The sequence below is a fragment of the Muntiacus reevesi genome, chromosome 8, assembly GCF_963930625.1.
Source record: "Muntiacus reevesi chromosome 8, mMunRee1.1, whole genome shotgun sequence".
NCBI classification, from domain to species: Eukaryota; Metazoa; Chordata; class Mammalia; order Artiodactyla; family Cervidae; genus Muntiacus; species Muntiacus reevesi.
In genome coordinates, this window is record NC_089256.1 from 52263692 (window position 1) to 52281267 (window position 17576).

General features: G+C 35.9%; 1 protein-coding gene across 5 annotated transcripts in view; it reads right to left on the minus strand.

Moving 5' to 3' along the window:
• Positions 1–17576, minus strand: part of OPA1 (OPA1 mitochondrial dynamin like GTPase) — a 78196-nt gene that overhangs the window by 38185 nt on the left and 22435 nt on the right. For all 5 annotated transcript variants that reach the window (XM_065942243.1, XM_065942241.1, XM_065942242.1 and 2 more), the window contains 13 exons: positions 15342–15446; positions 13278–13364; positions 12556–12669; positions 11764–11844; positions 11565–11639; positions 11189–11260; positions 11007–11106; positions 10311–10441; positions 7269–7341; positions 7108–7180; positions 5919–6034; positions 4673–4737; positions 3836–3912 (listed from right to left, as the gene is read on the minus strand). In XM_065942243.1, the coding sequence (XP_065798315.1) occupies positions 3836–3912; positions 4673–4737; positions 5919–6034; positions 7108–7180; positions 7269–7341; positions 10311–10441; positions 11007–11106; positions 11189–11260; positions 11565–11639; positions 11764–11844; positions 12556–12669; positions 13278–13364; positions 15342–15446 (1169 nt within the window). The remainder of the gene's footprint in view (positions 1–3835; positions 3913–4672; positions 4738–5918; positions 6035–7107; positions 7181–7268; positions 7342–10310; positions 10442–11006; positions 11107–11188; positions 11261–11564; positions 11640–11763; positions 11845–12555; positions 12670–13277; positions 13365–15341; positions 15447–17576) is intronic.

Genomic DNA, 17576 nt, shown 5'->3' on the forward strand with positions numbered 1-17576 from the left:
AAAAAAAAGTTCCAAGAACACCAAATTCAAACATAATACCAAGTTTTTTTTTTTTAATATCAAGTTTTTATAAACAGCTTCACTGAAGTATCGTTAAAATTGTCATTAAGTTACAATAAGTTGCATATATTTAAAGTTTTGACATACATACACGTCTGTGCATCACAGTAATCGAGATTATGAACATATTCATCATCTGCAAAAGTTGTAACCACTAGATTTACTTTCTGTCACTACAGATTATATTTTCTACAGTTTAATGTAAATGTAATCATATACCATGTACTCTTATTTTGTCTTCTTGCATCAGCATAATTGAGATTTATCCATAACATTGTGTATATTAGTATTTCACTTCCTTTTTTGCTGAGTAATAGATGGTTGGATGGCATCACTGACTCAATGGACATGGGTTTGGGTGGACTCCAGGAGTTGGTGATGGACAGTCGAGGCCTCGCGTGCTGCGGTTCATGGGGTTGCAAAGAGTCAGACATGACTGAGCGACTGAACTGAACTGAATATTCCATTACACGAATCTGTTTACTTATTCACCTTCTGATGAACATTTGGGTTGTTACTACTTGTTGGCTATCACAAATGAAGCTGCTATGACCATTCATGTATCAATACAAGTTTGTGTATGACATAGGCTATTATTCCTCTCGGGCAATAGCTAGGAGTGGAATGTCTGGATCATACAGTAATTATATACTTAACTTTATAAGATACTGTCAAACCACTTTCCAAATTGACTGAACACCACTTTACATTCCCAGCAGAGGAGTATGAAAGTTCTAAATCCTCTACATCTTGCCAACATTTGGTATGATCAGTCATTTTCATTTTTGTCATTGTAATAATAGGTGTACAGTGGTATCTCAGTATGGTTTTAATTTGCATTTCCCTAATGACTAGTAATTCTAAGTATCTTTTTATGTACTTATTTACCTAATATTAATACACACTTTATATGTGTTGACTGTGAAGTGGAGTCCAAGACTGTACACTTCTTGGTACAATTTTAATAATTTATCAGCATAGAGCACCGAGATGCTACGGTATTGTTGCTAGGTAAAACTGCTCAACATTTCATGATAATATAAAGGATGAATAATCAAGCTGAAAATTGTACCTTAAAAGACATCTTACAAGAACACAGTTCTCTAAATAGAAAAAAGAAAATTATTTTAATCAAGAAAAAATTTATAATCTCTAGAAAATATCTATTCAAATTCTCCAAAATTAATCTCTACTGTAAAATAGTGCTACAACATACAAAAACACCCTGCTTATCAAGTGATCAGTTTTAAAAGTAATCTCACCTTTTTGGATATAGTTACAAAGCTCAGGGTAACAGAAACACCCTCTTCTGTCCAAAAGCCAAACTGTACTTTTCTTGGTTGAGGAGAGTCAACACTCCCTACTGTGCAAGTTGACTCATATTCACTCAACATTTTGTGTAACATTAAGTCTATTGGGTCAATGAGCTTAGCTGCAGGTTTTCCTTTGCTAATTTTCAGGTCTTTTTTCTATTACAACCAGAAAACAAAAGTATGCAAGGGAGGACCAAACAGTTGAAGAAGACGAAAAGGTATACACATCCAGTTGTAAAATAAATAAGTCACAGGGATATAATATACAGCATGAAGAATATGACCAATAATAATGTAATAACTTCGCATGGGGACAGATGGTTTTTAGACTTACAGTGATTGTTCCATTAGGTATGCAAATGTCAAATCACTGTGTGGTACACTGAAACTAACACAATACTATACATCAACTATATTTCAATAAAAACAGAAGGGAGGAAGGGAGGGAGAAAGGAGACAGAAAGAGTGTGAGGAGAGGATGCACACTGAGGGTCAGGACAAAGTCCATTTAGTCATGGCGACAATGACAGATAATGGGAGAATTTTAACAGCAAGATGGAAGAAAAGAAGTTTATCAGGGTCATCTATTCCGGCAACTTTAAACACAAACTCAAGGCTTCTGAAAGATGAATAAAAAATCAGGAGCCAGCCTCTGACCACGAAGGCCTTTAGCTGCTCCTGCTGCAGTCTGTGACAAGACTCTACAACCCATACACCTTTTCAAAGAGATCATAAAAAAATTCCAGACCATCAAATTCTGACAAACCTTAGGTAACTTTTTGCAAAGGACCCTCAGTGATTATCTTCAAATTCTGCCTGGAAGTTCCTAATTAGCTGCATATGCTTCAGTGTTAGGAAGAGGAAGCTATGTTCTCCCAATCCCACGACTTCTCTTTCAAACCACTAGTCCTCAGCTTACATTGGCCAATTCCCCAGCGTATGTTCTAGGTAACTGAAGGCTTCTTCTCTACTCTAAGTTTTGCAATCATCCAGGGATTCAGTTCAGTTCAGTCGCTCAGCTGTGTCCAACCCTTTGCGACCCCATGTACCACTAAAACACAAAATACAGTTACCATTATAGTTCTATTTATTACCCTCTTTATCTCCCAAACTTTACCTATATATTCTTTCAATTAAAATTTTTTTTCTTTCTTCTTCTAAAGCATAGGACTTACTCCATAAAATAATTTAAAATCAATACAAAAAAAGAAGTCCTCCATAATTTCTCTTTCACTGAAAGTAAAAGTGTTAGTCACCCAATCACGTCTGACTCTTTGTGACCCCATGGACTGCAGCCCATCAGGCCCCACTGTCCATGGAATTCTCCAGGCAAGAATATTGGAGTGGGTTGCCATGTTCTCCTCCAATCCAGGGTTCAAACCCAGGTCTCCTGCATTGCAGGTGGATTCTTTACCATCTAAGCTACCAGATGATCACTATTCACAGCTTAATTTATCATTTAAAAAATTTAATGCCTACATTACTATTTGTGTGTTGACACAGGTGATATTACACATACTGTTTAATTAACACAATATAAAGCTATATAGTACATGGTTTTCCATGTTAACATCCTATACTTTTCAATGGCTACAGAGCAATCCACTCTATGCATAAATCAATTATTATGTAATTCCAAATAAAAAGCTAGTTTTTAATTTTTTTACACTTATACTATCACTTCTATCCTCTAGGTAACCTCTCAAATATCTCAAAAATGTACTCTCTTCTCCATCTGCACAACTACTATTCTAGTCACTATTCTCTTTTCATCTAGATTATCTCAATAGCCAACTGTCTCCTTGCTCAGTTTTCTCCACCTGTATTCCACTACCCCTATTACAAAAATCTGTCTAAAATGCAAATCCGAAACTCTTCAGTGAAACCCTTCACTGGTTCTAACTGCTTGTAGGACAAATTCCAACCTTCTGAACATGGTATCTAAGGCCCTTAATCATCTATATTTTGTTTATATCCACATTTATTTAATCTTCTGGCTCTTGCTTCTTCTATGCTAAAACCATAAGTAACTGCCTTAAGTTACCTGTGTAATTTTTCTTGCTCTCATCTCTTGGCCTCTGAAATATTCTGGTCATTGGCTTACCTAGCACCTATATATTCTTTAAATCTCTTTATAAAAATCAAAATCATGTATTTTTTAAGTATAAGGTAAGGAAAAACCTAAGATGAATTAAGATTTCAAAAGAGCATGGCAAAAGCTATCCTTCAGAATATCTCTTCTCAGAGATACTTAATAAATACCTAATTCATTATACTTAAAATATTTAATTGGTTAGACTAAAATAGTGGTTTTATTTTAGACATTTTTATGTTCTTGTCTGTTTACTAAGTGCTTGGGGGATGAGCCAAGGCTACAATAAATCACTGCCTTATCAATCTAAATTTTAGTATTCCATTATAATTCACATAGTAAAGTCTTTGAGAAAAGGTCAAATACTCACCAATGTTTTGGGGTAACCTGGCTCAGACTGATAACTTCATCGAGGATTTCATTTTTAGCTTTTTCAAATAGTTCATTCTAGGCAACATAGATACAATTAAGTAAGATTTTCATAAGACAGTCAATTTGCCCTGCTATGATTTTCAGAGATAACTAAAAGGAAAGCCTGTGACAGGCTACTGGCTGGGCTTAGGTTTGAAGCATCCATGACCTGCAAGTAATGCTCTTCTCTTCTAGACTCTTTTTAGGAATGCCAATAACCAGATAAGGACAGAAAAACTGACACAAATGCCTATGTTATTCACTCAATTCTGAATGTAGCTTTTCATGTAACATTTGTTTAGGTAAGTTTTCCATGTAATGGTATATGACAGCTGTCAACACATATTAATTTACTATAGTAATGACAGTATCTGATACTATTTTACAACTGATGGCATTTTAAAATAAAGGAAAACCAACACTTAAGTCCTACTAACTTAAGAGTATAAATACTAAAAAGGTTAAAAAGCTGATGCATAATTTTTAAAAGTTTATATTACATAAACATGTTAATATATAAGACCTTGAAAGAATAGTCTTCAACTTCTCAGAAAAATTTTTTTTAAATACTTGCTTGCATATGCTAGAATCCCTGATTTTTAGTATTATGTAATAAATGATTTAAATTATTGTAGAAGTGACAACTGTTCCTTCAAATGTATTCCTGTAAACTCTAAAATTAGTAATCATGGTTAAAAACAATTTAGCTTACCAGATTTTATTCATCAACTTAAATTTTGTTAGAGGACAATATTAAATTAGATATACACAAAATTCAGAAGTCCACAAATATTACCCGGTCAAGTTCTCGCAGGCGAGGATAGTTATTCTTCCACTCAGTTTCAAGGTTAAAACGTGTTGCTGAGGAAGAAGGAAAGATGCTCAGGTTTGAGGATTCTCCTTCATTCCAGACACATTGGTTAAAGGCTATCTCATATATCTGGTATATTAACTGAATTTCTGAATGTGCACTGATAGCTCCTGAGTACTCTGGGCTCTCGATATCTGTTGCTGCTGCTAAATCGCTTCAGTCGTGTCTGACTCTGTGTGACCCCACAGATGGCAGCCCACCAGGCTCCTCTATCCCTGGGATTCTCCAGACAAGAATACTGGAGTAGTTTGCCATTTCCTTCTCCAATGCACGCATACATGCATACTAAGTTGCTTCAGTCATGTCCGACTCTGCGACCTCATGGACAGCAGTCCACCAGTCTCCTCTATCCACAGAATTCTCTAGGCAAGAATACTGGAGTGGGTTGCCATGTCCTTCTCTGTCTCAATACCTCAGAATCTGCATTATCGCAACAGTTTTCCAAAGTAATCCTTTTGACTTTAGTTTTTCCATTTTCAATCCACAAATCATACAGATGACACAATTTAGTACAGTTGCTAAGAGCATGGGACTCTGAAGTCAAGTCACCAACTCAATTCTGATTTTGAACTCCATTCAAATCCCAGGTCTATTATCTATTACTGTGTGATGCTGGGTACGTTATTACTTAGGCAAATTATTCTCTGCCTCAGTCTGCTCTTTGGTAAAATGAGAATAATACAAGATTGCTGAGGGACTAATGGGATAAATAGGTAGGATTTCCTAAAGAGAAAATGGAAGGAGAGTATACTCTGGCCAAATGAATCTACGGAAGCAAGCAACGCCATGGAAAAGGAAGGCCTGGGATTCAGAAACCAGTACAATATATCTGAAAAGTACACTGGCTGCTCTGCCGCCTAACACATTTCCTCTCATTCCTCTAACAATGCGGAATCTGAGTTCTCTATAGTTTTCTAGGCTCTTTCTCTCAAACATTGCTGCAAACTTTCTGTTTAAACTTTGTAATGTGCTCCTAGCAATTGTTCCTCCAAAAGGAAAAATCCTGCTCTCATACAACTGAAGATTGGTATTTTTCCATTTCCCACATACTATCTTATAATAAATGAATGAAAAGCAACTGTTAAAGGAAGTCAAGAATCTGATGGATGCCTAAGTCTGTCAGGTAATAAAATACATAAATTTGAGAGCTTATTTTAAAAACCCAACGTACCTTTGAAACTATCAGCCTGCTGTTCAACCGACTCTCGTACCATTTTCCAAAAGCAGTCTGATACAGCAAGGCTTAGATTTCTTGTAGTCACCTGGTGTGCCTTTAGCATGCTTGTCCTACAAAACAATAACCAGAATTAAAGTATATTATGAGAACAGCCACTTAATTACCTTATACTAGGGCTGTCCAATGAACATTCCATGATAAAGTAATCTATATCTGTGCTGTCTGACACAGCAGCTACTAGTCACGTAGGGTTAATGACACCTTGAAATGTGTGGCTAGTGTGACTGAGAAACTCCAGTTTTCTTTAGTGTTAACTGATCTGAATTCAAACAAGCACAGACGGTTAGTGACTACTGTTAGTTAGTACCGAATAGCTTAGTTCTTGTCGCTGTTTAGTCGTTAAGTAGTGTCTTCATGTACTGGAGCCCACCAGGCTCCTCTGTCCATCGAATTCTCCAGGCAAGAATACTAGAGTGGGTTGCCATTTCCTTCTCCAGGGACTCTTCCTGACCCAGGGACTGAACCCACGTCTCCTGCTTGGCATGCAGGATTCCTTACCACTGAGCCACCAGGGAAGCCCTAGCATAGTTCTACCCCCATCCCAAAAGATAATTCTCAAGACAATGGGTGAAAAGACTACCTTGACTCACTATACTAATATAGAGGCAAACACACTCTTTCAGCTCAAGACTCTCTACATGTTACAATGTTTTAAAATTCAGTTGCTCTTTAGCATCTCCTTTTTGCTTTTCTGTTAGTATCTTATTTTCTGTTAACATTTGTCAGTATCTATTTAAGGATACCCCTTTGACACTGCCACCTCTCACTCCAACTTTCCCCAATACTCTAAGAGAAATCTGGACAAGTATTTAAAAATCTAAGTGTTGATTTTTTAAAAAATCACCTTGTAAGTAAAATGACTTAAGAGGTATCAGTGTTGTCTCCAGTGCCTGTATGCCAAGGGGCAGTTGATTACGACACAGTTTTGCACTATGTGATAAACTGCTCCCAACTTTGTCACAGTAGTCTGAAGACTTGCTTACTAGATACAGATCACTATTTGAGAATTCATCTCTGGAAAGTCAATGTTAAACTGACAGTTATAAGACAAGCTTTTAAATTGAAAACAGCTGAAGTTACTCCCTCACTATAAATTCTTTAAAGATTTCAACAAGATACTTACTTTAGGAGTTTTGAATTCTGAAAAAATTCTTCTTCATAGTCCCTTATAGCTTCAATGCTTTCAGAGCTGTTTCCTAGGGAAAGATGGTGGTAAAGTTCTCACTAAGTTCATTTTTATTACTTGAAAACAACAAAAACCTGTAATAATCCATCTTTGCATACCTTTTCCTGTTACAACAGCAAAATAACCTAGAGCTTTCATTGGGAAGAGCTTTCCTTCAATTATCTGTTGAATCTATTTTTAAAAGTGGGAAAAAAGAAACATGACATGTGAGTTTACATAATTTTAAAGCATAATATGCTATTTAGAAGATGAATTTAACAATGTTGTATTTGTAAATGTTTAGGTAAATGTATGTCTGTACAAGTGCTGAAATGTATTTCAAATGCTATTTGAGGAAAAAATAAAACACATTTAATTTTGTTATATCAAAAATGTATTAAAACATAAGTACCAAAATTAGAATTTGGAATGATATACAGTGACTTAGAGTCAGGCCTTATTTTGAATTTCTGCTCTGTCACTTACTAGGTATGTGGCCTTAAGTAAGTTACTTAACTTTTCAAAATGGTAGTTGAAAAGAGTATATGATATTTAACACAGTGCCAGGCATGCAGACGCAATCAGTAAACAGTAGCTACTATTATTATTTCCCCAATATCTAAATTCTAACAAAGTTGGATGGTCTTTCTTAATTAACTCTGAAAAAAAAATTTGGATCCACTGTTGTTAACTCTTTTGGGTCAGTCAAAACTCCTTTTCTAAAAGTAATAAAAACTACAGACTCTGTCCCCAGAAAAATACACATTTGCAGAGATCTATCATTCACACACAATATAAAAGAATTCCTACTTCCAGAAGCTCATTCAGATAAATATTGAGGTAAGAATCCCTCCTGTAAGATAAGTAACATTCTTAAGCTAACGCTAAATCTTTAGTGTAAAAAGAAAAGTGATACAAGCTTCAACTGTATTTAAAGGAAATACAAGCTCATTACCCTAAAGAAGAGAAGAAAATGAAAGAAAAGATGGGAAGTGGGAAGGAAGCACAGAAGTTTGCTTCTCCATATCAGGACCAATACTGCCATGGCAGGCCTTCTCCTTGAAAATAGGGCAAAGCTAAGGTCATGGAGACTGCAGAGTTAACACAGCAGGCTTGAGACTGCTGTCCTCAGAAAGGCCTGCTTGTCCTTGGCTGGCATCTATGAACTTAACTGGTAAACAATCCCCTACATTGATACAGAACTTTCCCTAAATAACAGTGGTTTATTGTGCAATCAATGTGGTTTATGCTGAACATCTGCTTTCCTTTGGGCGTCTGGAATTTTGGTACTTGTGGGTGCCTATGTGACCAGCCCCCAGTAAAAACCTTAGGTGCTGAGTCTCTAGTTAGTACACCTCGTTGCTGGCGGCTTGAGGGTTTCCTGTGTGACTCTACTGGGAAAGGACTCTTGGAAACTTGAGCCTGGTTTCCTCTAGACATCATCTCTTGCACCTTTTTCTTCGGTATAAGTATGACTATGCACTGAGTCCTATGAGTCCTTCCAGACAATCAGTGAACCTAGGGGTAAGTCTCTCTTGGGAATCCTTACCACAGAGGCAGAGTCCCACAAATTTTCAGATTTGTGAGAAAAATAGAAATTCTAAACAGAAGCACAAGTGATGGCTACTTATATTTCAAGCTGTTGTTCTATGGGGGATGAAGCTATGATAATAACAATGGATGATAGCCACAATTTACGTAACACTTTCATGCTAAGTTCAACCACTTTACAACAAACATTTAACTCAATAAATCTTCATCACTTATGAGATGTGCTTGTGCTTAGTTGCACATGTGTGTCAGACTCTCTATGACCCCACGGACTGCAGCCTGCCAGGCTCCTCTGTTCATGGGATTCTCCAGGCAAGAATATTAGAGTGGGTTGCCTTTCCCTTCTCCAGAGGATCATCCCAACCCAGGGATGGACTCAGATCTGCTGTGCTGCAGAATTTTAGTAACATTAATATTTTCATTTCTAATAGCCTAAAGCACTGAAAAAGTGAACTAACTTACCCGATGTTACATAGCAACAGCAGAGCAGATGAGAAACTAAGCAATCTGGCTTAGTTTGCACACTTCCACCCACTTTTACATTACAGTGAAAGTGAAGTCGCTCAGTCATGTCCAACTCTTTGTGACCCCATGGACTGTAGCCTACCAGGCTCCTCTGTCCATGGGATTTTCCAGGCAAGAATACTAGAGTGGGTTGCCATTTCCTTCACAATTAAGAAGAGAGCATGCCCTAGTAAAACTTGCACACAATGGTACCTTGAAACAAAATTCTTTCCTTGTTAAGGGAGGAGGAGAAAATGGACACGGAACACCATGTGTAGATGTCACGTGTGTGTGTTTGCGAGTATGCTCAGTGGCTAAGTTGTCTGACTCTTTGCAACCTCATGGACTGTAGCCCTCCAGGCTCCTCTGACAATGGAATTTTCCAGGCAAGAATCCTTCTTCAGGGGATCTTCCCAACCCAGGAATTGAACCCGTGTCTCCTGCATTAGCAGGTGGATTCTTCGTCACTGAGCCACCTGGGAAGCTCATATAGAAGCCACAAGAATATAAGAAATGAAAGCGACCCTAGAGATAAACTAGCCTAATAGACTGGATCGTGCACTGTCTGGATGCAGAACAAATTAACAAGATTTGCCCAAGGACATGTAGCCATCTGTTGGTAGAGCATGGATAAGAATGCTGAGCCTGGACACCCCATCCAATGCCTTCTCTATTATGAAAATCTGCCACATGTTCTTTAATCAGTTAAGAAAGATAATATTTATCTGAATAAAAAAATAAAAAAATTTAAAACAAAGAATAACATAACTAATGTCCAAAAGGAATCTAAACTGTCACTAGTTTTACACTATTTTATGAACACTAATGTTAAAAAATACTGCAATGAGGTTCATGACTATGTCAGCCTGCAAAATTTAGAGTAAGCAACATTAGTTTTAAGAATTTGAATCAAACTATAGTTATAACTGTAGAATTAAACTTAAATCTCAATTCTGCACTTACATCATTTACTACAACTTTACAATACTTTGCTTTTTTTTAATGAAAACCAAGAAAAACCCCATTACTACTTGTACTTCACCAGGAGATGTCCCCCCGTCAGTTTCTGTCGGAATTAACGCTTTGCTTAAAGAGCCTGTCCTCACCCTGCTGGGGCTGGTCACGTTCTTCTCCGCCAGGTCTACTTTGGTCAAGACGAATATCGTCCTTCTTCCATGAGGGTCCATTTGACTGACCAAGTCTGTAACAATGCTGCGTTCAGCATCCACAGATCCATCTGAAAATACATTGAAAAATGACACAGTAATGGTTACAGAGTGGGTTTTTAAAACTTCAAGAAGCTACAACTGTGTCATCTTGTGTCTACACTATAGTAAGATCATGTTTCCTTAATATTTTATCTTAATTGTGAAAAGAAATTCTAGCCAATAAGAATTTCTATGATGCCTACACAGTGAGATTCATCAAACATATTACCAACTTCAATTCTACTTACTAATAAAATGAACAAGAGGAAAAATAAAACATCTATTTTATATGTTTATGTAAAGTGAAGCCGCTCAGTTGTGTCCGACTCTTTGTGACCCCATGGATTGGAGCCTACTAGGCTCCTCCATCCATAGGATTTTCCAGGCAAGAGAACTGGAGTGGGTTGCCATTTCCTTCTCCAGGGAATCTTCCCGACTCAGGGATCGAAGCTGGGTCTTCTACATTGCAGGCAGACACTTTACCATCTGAGCCACCAGCGAAGCCCGTGTTTATGTAACACATATGTAAAACAAACCTTGATTGCTAAATAAGGAAGAATATTAGTGCAATTAAAATCTTTCAATAAGATTTACCTTGAATACATAGTATGATGGCATTAGGGTTCTGCATGTAAGCTTTGCTGATACTGAAAATAGTTTCCTTTGTGTCGGGAGCCATGCCTGATGTCACAGTCTTGAAGAAAAAGGTTTTAAAGGTCATTATAAATGTCTGCCACAACAGAATAAGAAAAGATACGTGCTTTGTATACACTTACATTAATCACACCTGGTAGGTCAACAAGCACCATCCTCTGTAGTCCAGGACCTTTTACATTTAAGGATATGGTCTGTTCAGGGGGAAAAAAACCCAAAAGCCAAAAAACTTTGAAAGGCAGCTTGTTAGGAATTTTTTTGTTGACACATATCCTGAAAATTCTTTATCTCATTCATTTAGATATGTGGTTCAGAAAAAAGTTATGGGAGTAATTATTTCATAAAACTTTTCCACAAAATGATACATTCTTTGGAGTATTAGAAAAAAAGACTGTGTATCTTTGAATTACTTCAATCTAAATATCAACGCTCTAAGATTTCAAATCATAAAACACTGGATCTCCATAGAACACAGCTGACATGAACTGTAGCACTTACCTCTGGACTGACAGTACAGCCTTCTTTCACATTTTTCCGCATTCGGAGTTCTATTTCATGTCTTAATGCTGCAAGCTATCAATGGGAAAACAACAAAATCCTAAGAAAATTGTCAGTTAAATATACCATTTAGTTCTCTTTTATGTTTACACAGATTATAAAAAATTACACATACAAACTTCATACAAAATCTACTTACATCTTCCTCTTTAGTAAGATCAAACTCCCGAGAACTATCTTTAAATAAGGCCACATGATGAGGGCCTTCACTGAGAGTCACCTGAAATTAACAGAAAATTGAGAAGACTGTATTTACAATTTCTATTAATTCCCACAGTACTTACATGGTTCCATTTCCCAGTCAATGTTATAGAGAGTACCAAGCACAAAACCATCAATCTCAAACAAAACTTGAAAAACTAAAAGGAAATTTTGCATTTCACATCAATGGTAAAGTTAGGTAACAATTCATTTCTTTAACATCTACTTATTGAGAGTTAAAGGTGTCAGAGGTTGTAGGTCTTCTCCATCTCCATTCACTCCCTAGGCAATCTTAGCCATTAGGGAGTTAACTACCACTTTTAGATGTTTGATTATGACTCCTCCATTTCTGTCTCTAGTCCAGACTGCCCTCCAAACTTGCACATCCAGCTGCTGCTTTGTTAACATCCCACAGGCAAGCCCCAAACTCCTGATCTTTGTTTTTGTCTGAGGGGTGACTTCTACTAATTACTACACTAGGAATAATTCCAAATGCTACATATCAGTTATTTTTTTGGTCAAAATCTTCATTTCAACACAATGGACAAACTTTGTTAAAGTGATTACTTCCCTGAAGAACTTCATTTTGCCTATCTTTTTCTTTTAACCGAAGTACAGGTAACAAACAATATTATGTTAGTTTTGGTGTACAAAAGTGATTCAACATTTAAATACATTAGAAAATGATCACCACAGTAAGTCTATTAACTCAGAGAGCCTATTTTCTTACCTTAACTGGAGAACGTGTCATCATCTCCCCAGATCCTCTAGGAAATATTCGTGCCTGAGCAATCATTTCCAACACACTAGTTTTTCCAGCACTTTGATCTCCAACCACAACAACCTTACCACAAAATAAATACCACATATTCATATTTTTTGATACAAACTTAAATTTAATACATTTGGAATGCTGCTGAGAATTAGTCTTTAAAAACTGTCCAGTTAAATGATTTTAAAATATCCACACAAAAAAATGATAGCTTATACATGGATGTGTACTGAAAATAAACAGCAAAACATTAATTGGGTCCATTATTTATAGCCAAATTTTTATTACTAATTTAAACCACTAGTTTTAAAACCAGATTAACATTAATATTGCATAAATCTCTTCCACAGCTAATTTACTCTTTACAAAGACATTTTCAATTCTGTGAGGTTATATTTCTCCTATGTACCTAATTTCATCTACCATTCAGGAATTTTAATATCATGGACATCATGAACATATAATGCCAAATGTCTTTCTTCATTATGCATAAACATAAGTAAACTAATGGACCAAAATAGTCAAACAACATTCAATGCTTGAGACATCACCTAGAACACATGAATATCATAGAGAAAATTTTATGTCTTTGCCTATGTATACACATACGTAACTTTTTAAAAAACTAACACGCTTTTTTGCTGATGGGCAGTTTCACTGTGCACTAACTTTTCACTCACCCTTGGCAGATGATCTTGTGTGTTATAACTGGCATCATAATCAGACAGAACATCAAGAACTTCAGAATACATATCAATCAAAGATTTCTACAAAATTCAAAAATCAATATTATAAAATACAGAAAACACTTTTAAAACCCACAGATGTGTCAGGATAAAAAAGCTGATAAATTCAAGGAGTTCTCATAATTGTATTCTGAGTAAATGTAAAACAGTACAGAATAAAATTCCATACTTTCTTATCCAATCTATTTCAAGAGACACTGATTTAACACAGTATGTTAATTCACGGTTTCCTAATCTTCCAATTAAACAGTAAAAGAGGGAGGTTATTGTTTAATACTGAAGACCTAGGGACTTCCCTGGTGGTCCAGTGGCTAAGACTCCAGCTCCCAATGCTAGGTGCCCCGGTTCAATCACTGAGCAGGGAACTAAGTCCCACATGCCCACAACTAAGAATTTGCACACTACAACTAAATATCCTTCATGATGCAACTTAAGAGAAACTAAGGACCCGGGGCAGATAAATAAATAAATATCCAAAAAAAAAAAATACTGAAGAGCTAATATTAAGTGCCCAACAAAGAAAGACCATTAACACTAAAAAGGTCCAATAAGCCAGGTACCAACTGAAAGGAATGTTTGGTGTATGTGTCAGAGAGGGAGAGACTGAAGAAAGGGTAAAGTAGAGAAAGAATCACCAAAATTCCTGTTAAATCAGTAAGGAGGAGTAGTGTATACTGATAACTGGGCAGACTAAAACGTGAGAGCACCAGGAGCAGACATCCTGTACTATTCTCTCAGTAAAACCAGGGTCAAACATGTTTTCTGGAAAATAACAAGCTTCAAAAATTTGAGGAATGACTGAACATATAAACAGGCCAAGCATTTAATAATCAAAAGTAAATTTTAATACCAAAGTAGGAACAAAATGAGGCCTGAAGTTCCTTTCATCTCCTTTAACACCTAAAATTAAAAGGAAAGCAACTATTATCCCTTTGACCTAAACAACAAACTTTTCACTTCATTACTATTTCACTTAATGAGAGAAAATACAATTTCTCAGGTAAAGTCTCAATATTTATTAACATTTGGATGTGACTTTTCCAACTGCCACATACCGGCTTATAAATAAAGTCATGCTAGTATTATGCAGTTGCAATTTGGAGTCAGAACTATTAATACATGTTGGTTAAATCAGAACTGTATTATCTTTGGACTGTGGCCACAAAATGCATGTGTCATGATTTATTGCAGTTTTGCTACATATACATTGTTTACTTATATGACATTTAAGTTAAAAAAAGAATTACTTCAATTTAATGTAGCACATACAGGTTGGTTTAGTGGGAAATAATAATATTGAATTTACTGATAATGGTAATTATCAATATGCTGATAACAATACCAGCATATTTTTTCAAAAATTCTTTAAAATGCCCAAGGAACCTTCCAGAAGAAAATGTTAACTATTGTAAAACTGAAGAAAGTGGCCTCTTCATTCAGTGGAATTACAAGTAAGGTATAAAGATAGGACATATGTAATTTTCTATTAACTTACTGATTTTACAGCTGCAGAAATGAAGCAAACCTAGGAGTAAAGTGTTGGTCACTCAGTCGTCTCCAGTTCTTTGCGACCCCATGGACGGTAGCCTGCCAGGCTCCTCTTTCCATGGAATTCTCCAGGCAAGAATACTGGAGTGGGTTGCCATTCCCTTCTCCAGGGGATCTTCCCCACCCAGGGATTGAACCCAGGTCTCCTGCATTGCAGGCTGATTCTTTACCATTTGAGCCACTGGGGAAGTTTCAATATTTCAGAAAAAAATAAATTGATTCATTGATTCACACGTATGAAGAATTTATGGATCTAGTAAAAAAACAAATGTTTGGAGACTATAATTTACGAAGTCTTAACAAAAGAGGAGACCTCCCTTTTCCTTAAGGACACAAGATTAGAAAGAAAAGGACGATAGAACCCTTTGCAGTTCCTTAAAAACTGATAGTGATGGACACACAATGTGAAGTGGCAGAGTTTTGAGAGATAACAAGACACACTTAAAATACCTTAAGCTTTCTATGATGGATGCCTTTGTCATCTTTCTGTAATACTAATTTTCTCAATTCTTTGTTCTCCTTTTCTAGCCGTTCCAAGATTCTCTGGTACTTTAACTGCAACACAGTAATACAAGTAACTTCATGAGAAACCATCAGTTAAAAAATAACATAAAGTATAAATTAAAAGATTCCTTGATCCTGAAGTACTTAAAATGAATTATTTCATTTAAAAGTCAACTATGAAAATGCTGAACAAAATAATATTATCTCAAACAATGAACTTCATAGTTTTCTGTTATAATTGGCATCTTATTGGAAAATTCTTTGCTGTTTATGTTGAAGAAATTAATAAAAATACTAAAAATAAAAGGAGTTTAAAAGGCAAGCTCTTAAGTATCTCTATGAAGCACTATTTCCTGCATCAAAATTTTAAATCTTCAGTTAAGGCACATTTGACAAAAATTCAAATTTTCCTAATGCCTCTATAGTATTAAAATGGTATAAAATAAAAATAGCTAACGGTACCTGACCATGAGTTACATGACAGGCCCTTTACTCAGTGCTTCACCTGTATTAGCTTCTTCAAGGCTTCACGTGAGGCAAAGGTTACACAGGTTAGGAATCAGAGGTTAGAGATGCTTAGGAGCCTATCCGAGGTCACAGAGTTTTGAATATAGGTCTGAGTTGAGGGCTCAAACTCTTCTAAGTTTTGGTAAGTTTCTACGGTCAGAGATTACACATTAATTTTTAAAATCCTGACATAAGAACAATTTAAAAGACTAATACGTTTATACAGGCTTTTTTGTCAAATTAGATGCTTGGCTACACAGTTCTCCAATAAATGTGATCCTTTTCTAACTGGTCTTCTCTGTTTATACACGATTATTTCTTCTATAAACACTAACCATGTTCAGAAAATTATTAAGAATTACTGTTTCTTACAACCAACTAGATTTTTTAAAATTTATTTTCAATTGGAGGACAATTACTTTATAATATTGTGCTGGTTCCTGTCATTCATCAACATGAATCAGTCATGGGCATACACACGTCCCCTCCGTCCACAACCTCCCTCCCCATCCCACCAACTGGATGTTTTTGTCCAATTTTACAGTAACATGTCTTTTGTTAATGGAAAGGAGATGGAAAATATTTCTTGGAAAATATGTTAGGCTGTTACAATCTTCCAAGCACAAAGTAAATAACAAGAGATCATGGTTTTATCCTCAGAGGATGTCCAATTTAAGATAAATTTAAGAAATTACATAGTATGAGACAGGTAGAACTATAGGCTAGTTTATATTATAAACATATTTTTATAGAACTTGTTCATTTATATTCAGTAACAGTACACACAACAAACTTCTGGCAGTTATCTAAGAATTAGACCTATGCTGTCTAATACAGACGGCAGCCACTGGCCACATATGGATACTGAGCACTTGAAATGTGGCTAGTCTGCACTAAGGTGTGTGTTAAGAATAAAACATACATCAGATTTCTATAAAATATATCAATACCACATTAATATTTTTATACTAACTAGATATATAACTATTTTAGATCTACTTTGTTAAATATATTATTAACATGAAAATTCTACCTATTTCTTTTTACCCTTATTTTAATGCAAAAATTTTAAAGTACACATGGCTTGCATTTTATTTTAACTGGACACTATTAATATACATAATGCCATTATTATATCATGAATTCTCCATAAAGTACTTTCAACAATGCCTACCAGCTTCCAACAAATGGAAGGATTGATATCAACAGGTATATACAACAGTGGTAGGATTTCTACTGGTTCACTTGGTAAATACACAATCAATTATGGGGTCTACATTTTCTGGTGCTGGAAACACTCTTTAGTATACGTCAGTCTGCAGGCTTCCTGCAGAGATGTGCTACTGGGCCATCCTGCAAAGTTCTAGGCCAGTAATTCTCAAACTTAAGAACTCATCAACATCACTTGAGGGTTTTTAAGAACAAAGACTGCTCAGTTCCATATCCAGAGTTTCTGATTCAGTGCATTTGGGATGGGACCAATAATCTGCATTTCCAACAAGTTTCCAAAGAGTAATACTGATGCTAATGCTCCAGAGATCACATTCTGAGGCCAGTGATTCTTAATCTCTAGCTACAGACTCCAATCATAACAATGTTAGGGCTGCTCAGAGCACACTTGATTCTAACATACTGTTGAGTATAAGAAGCAATACATAGATATGAAGAAAACCT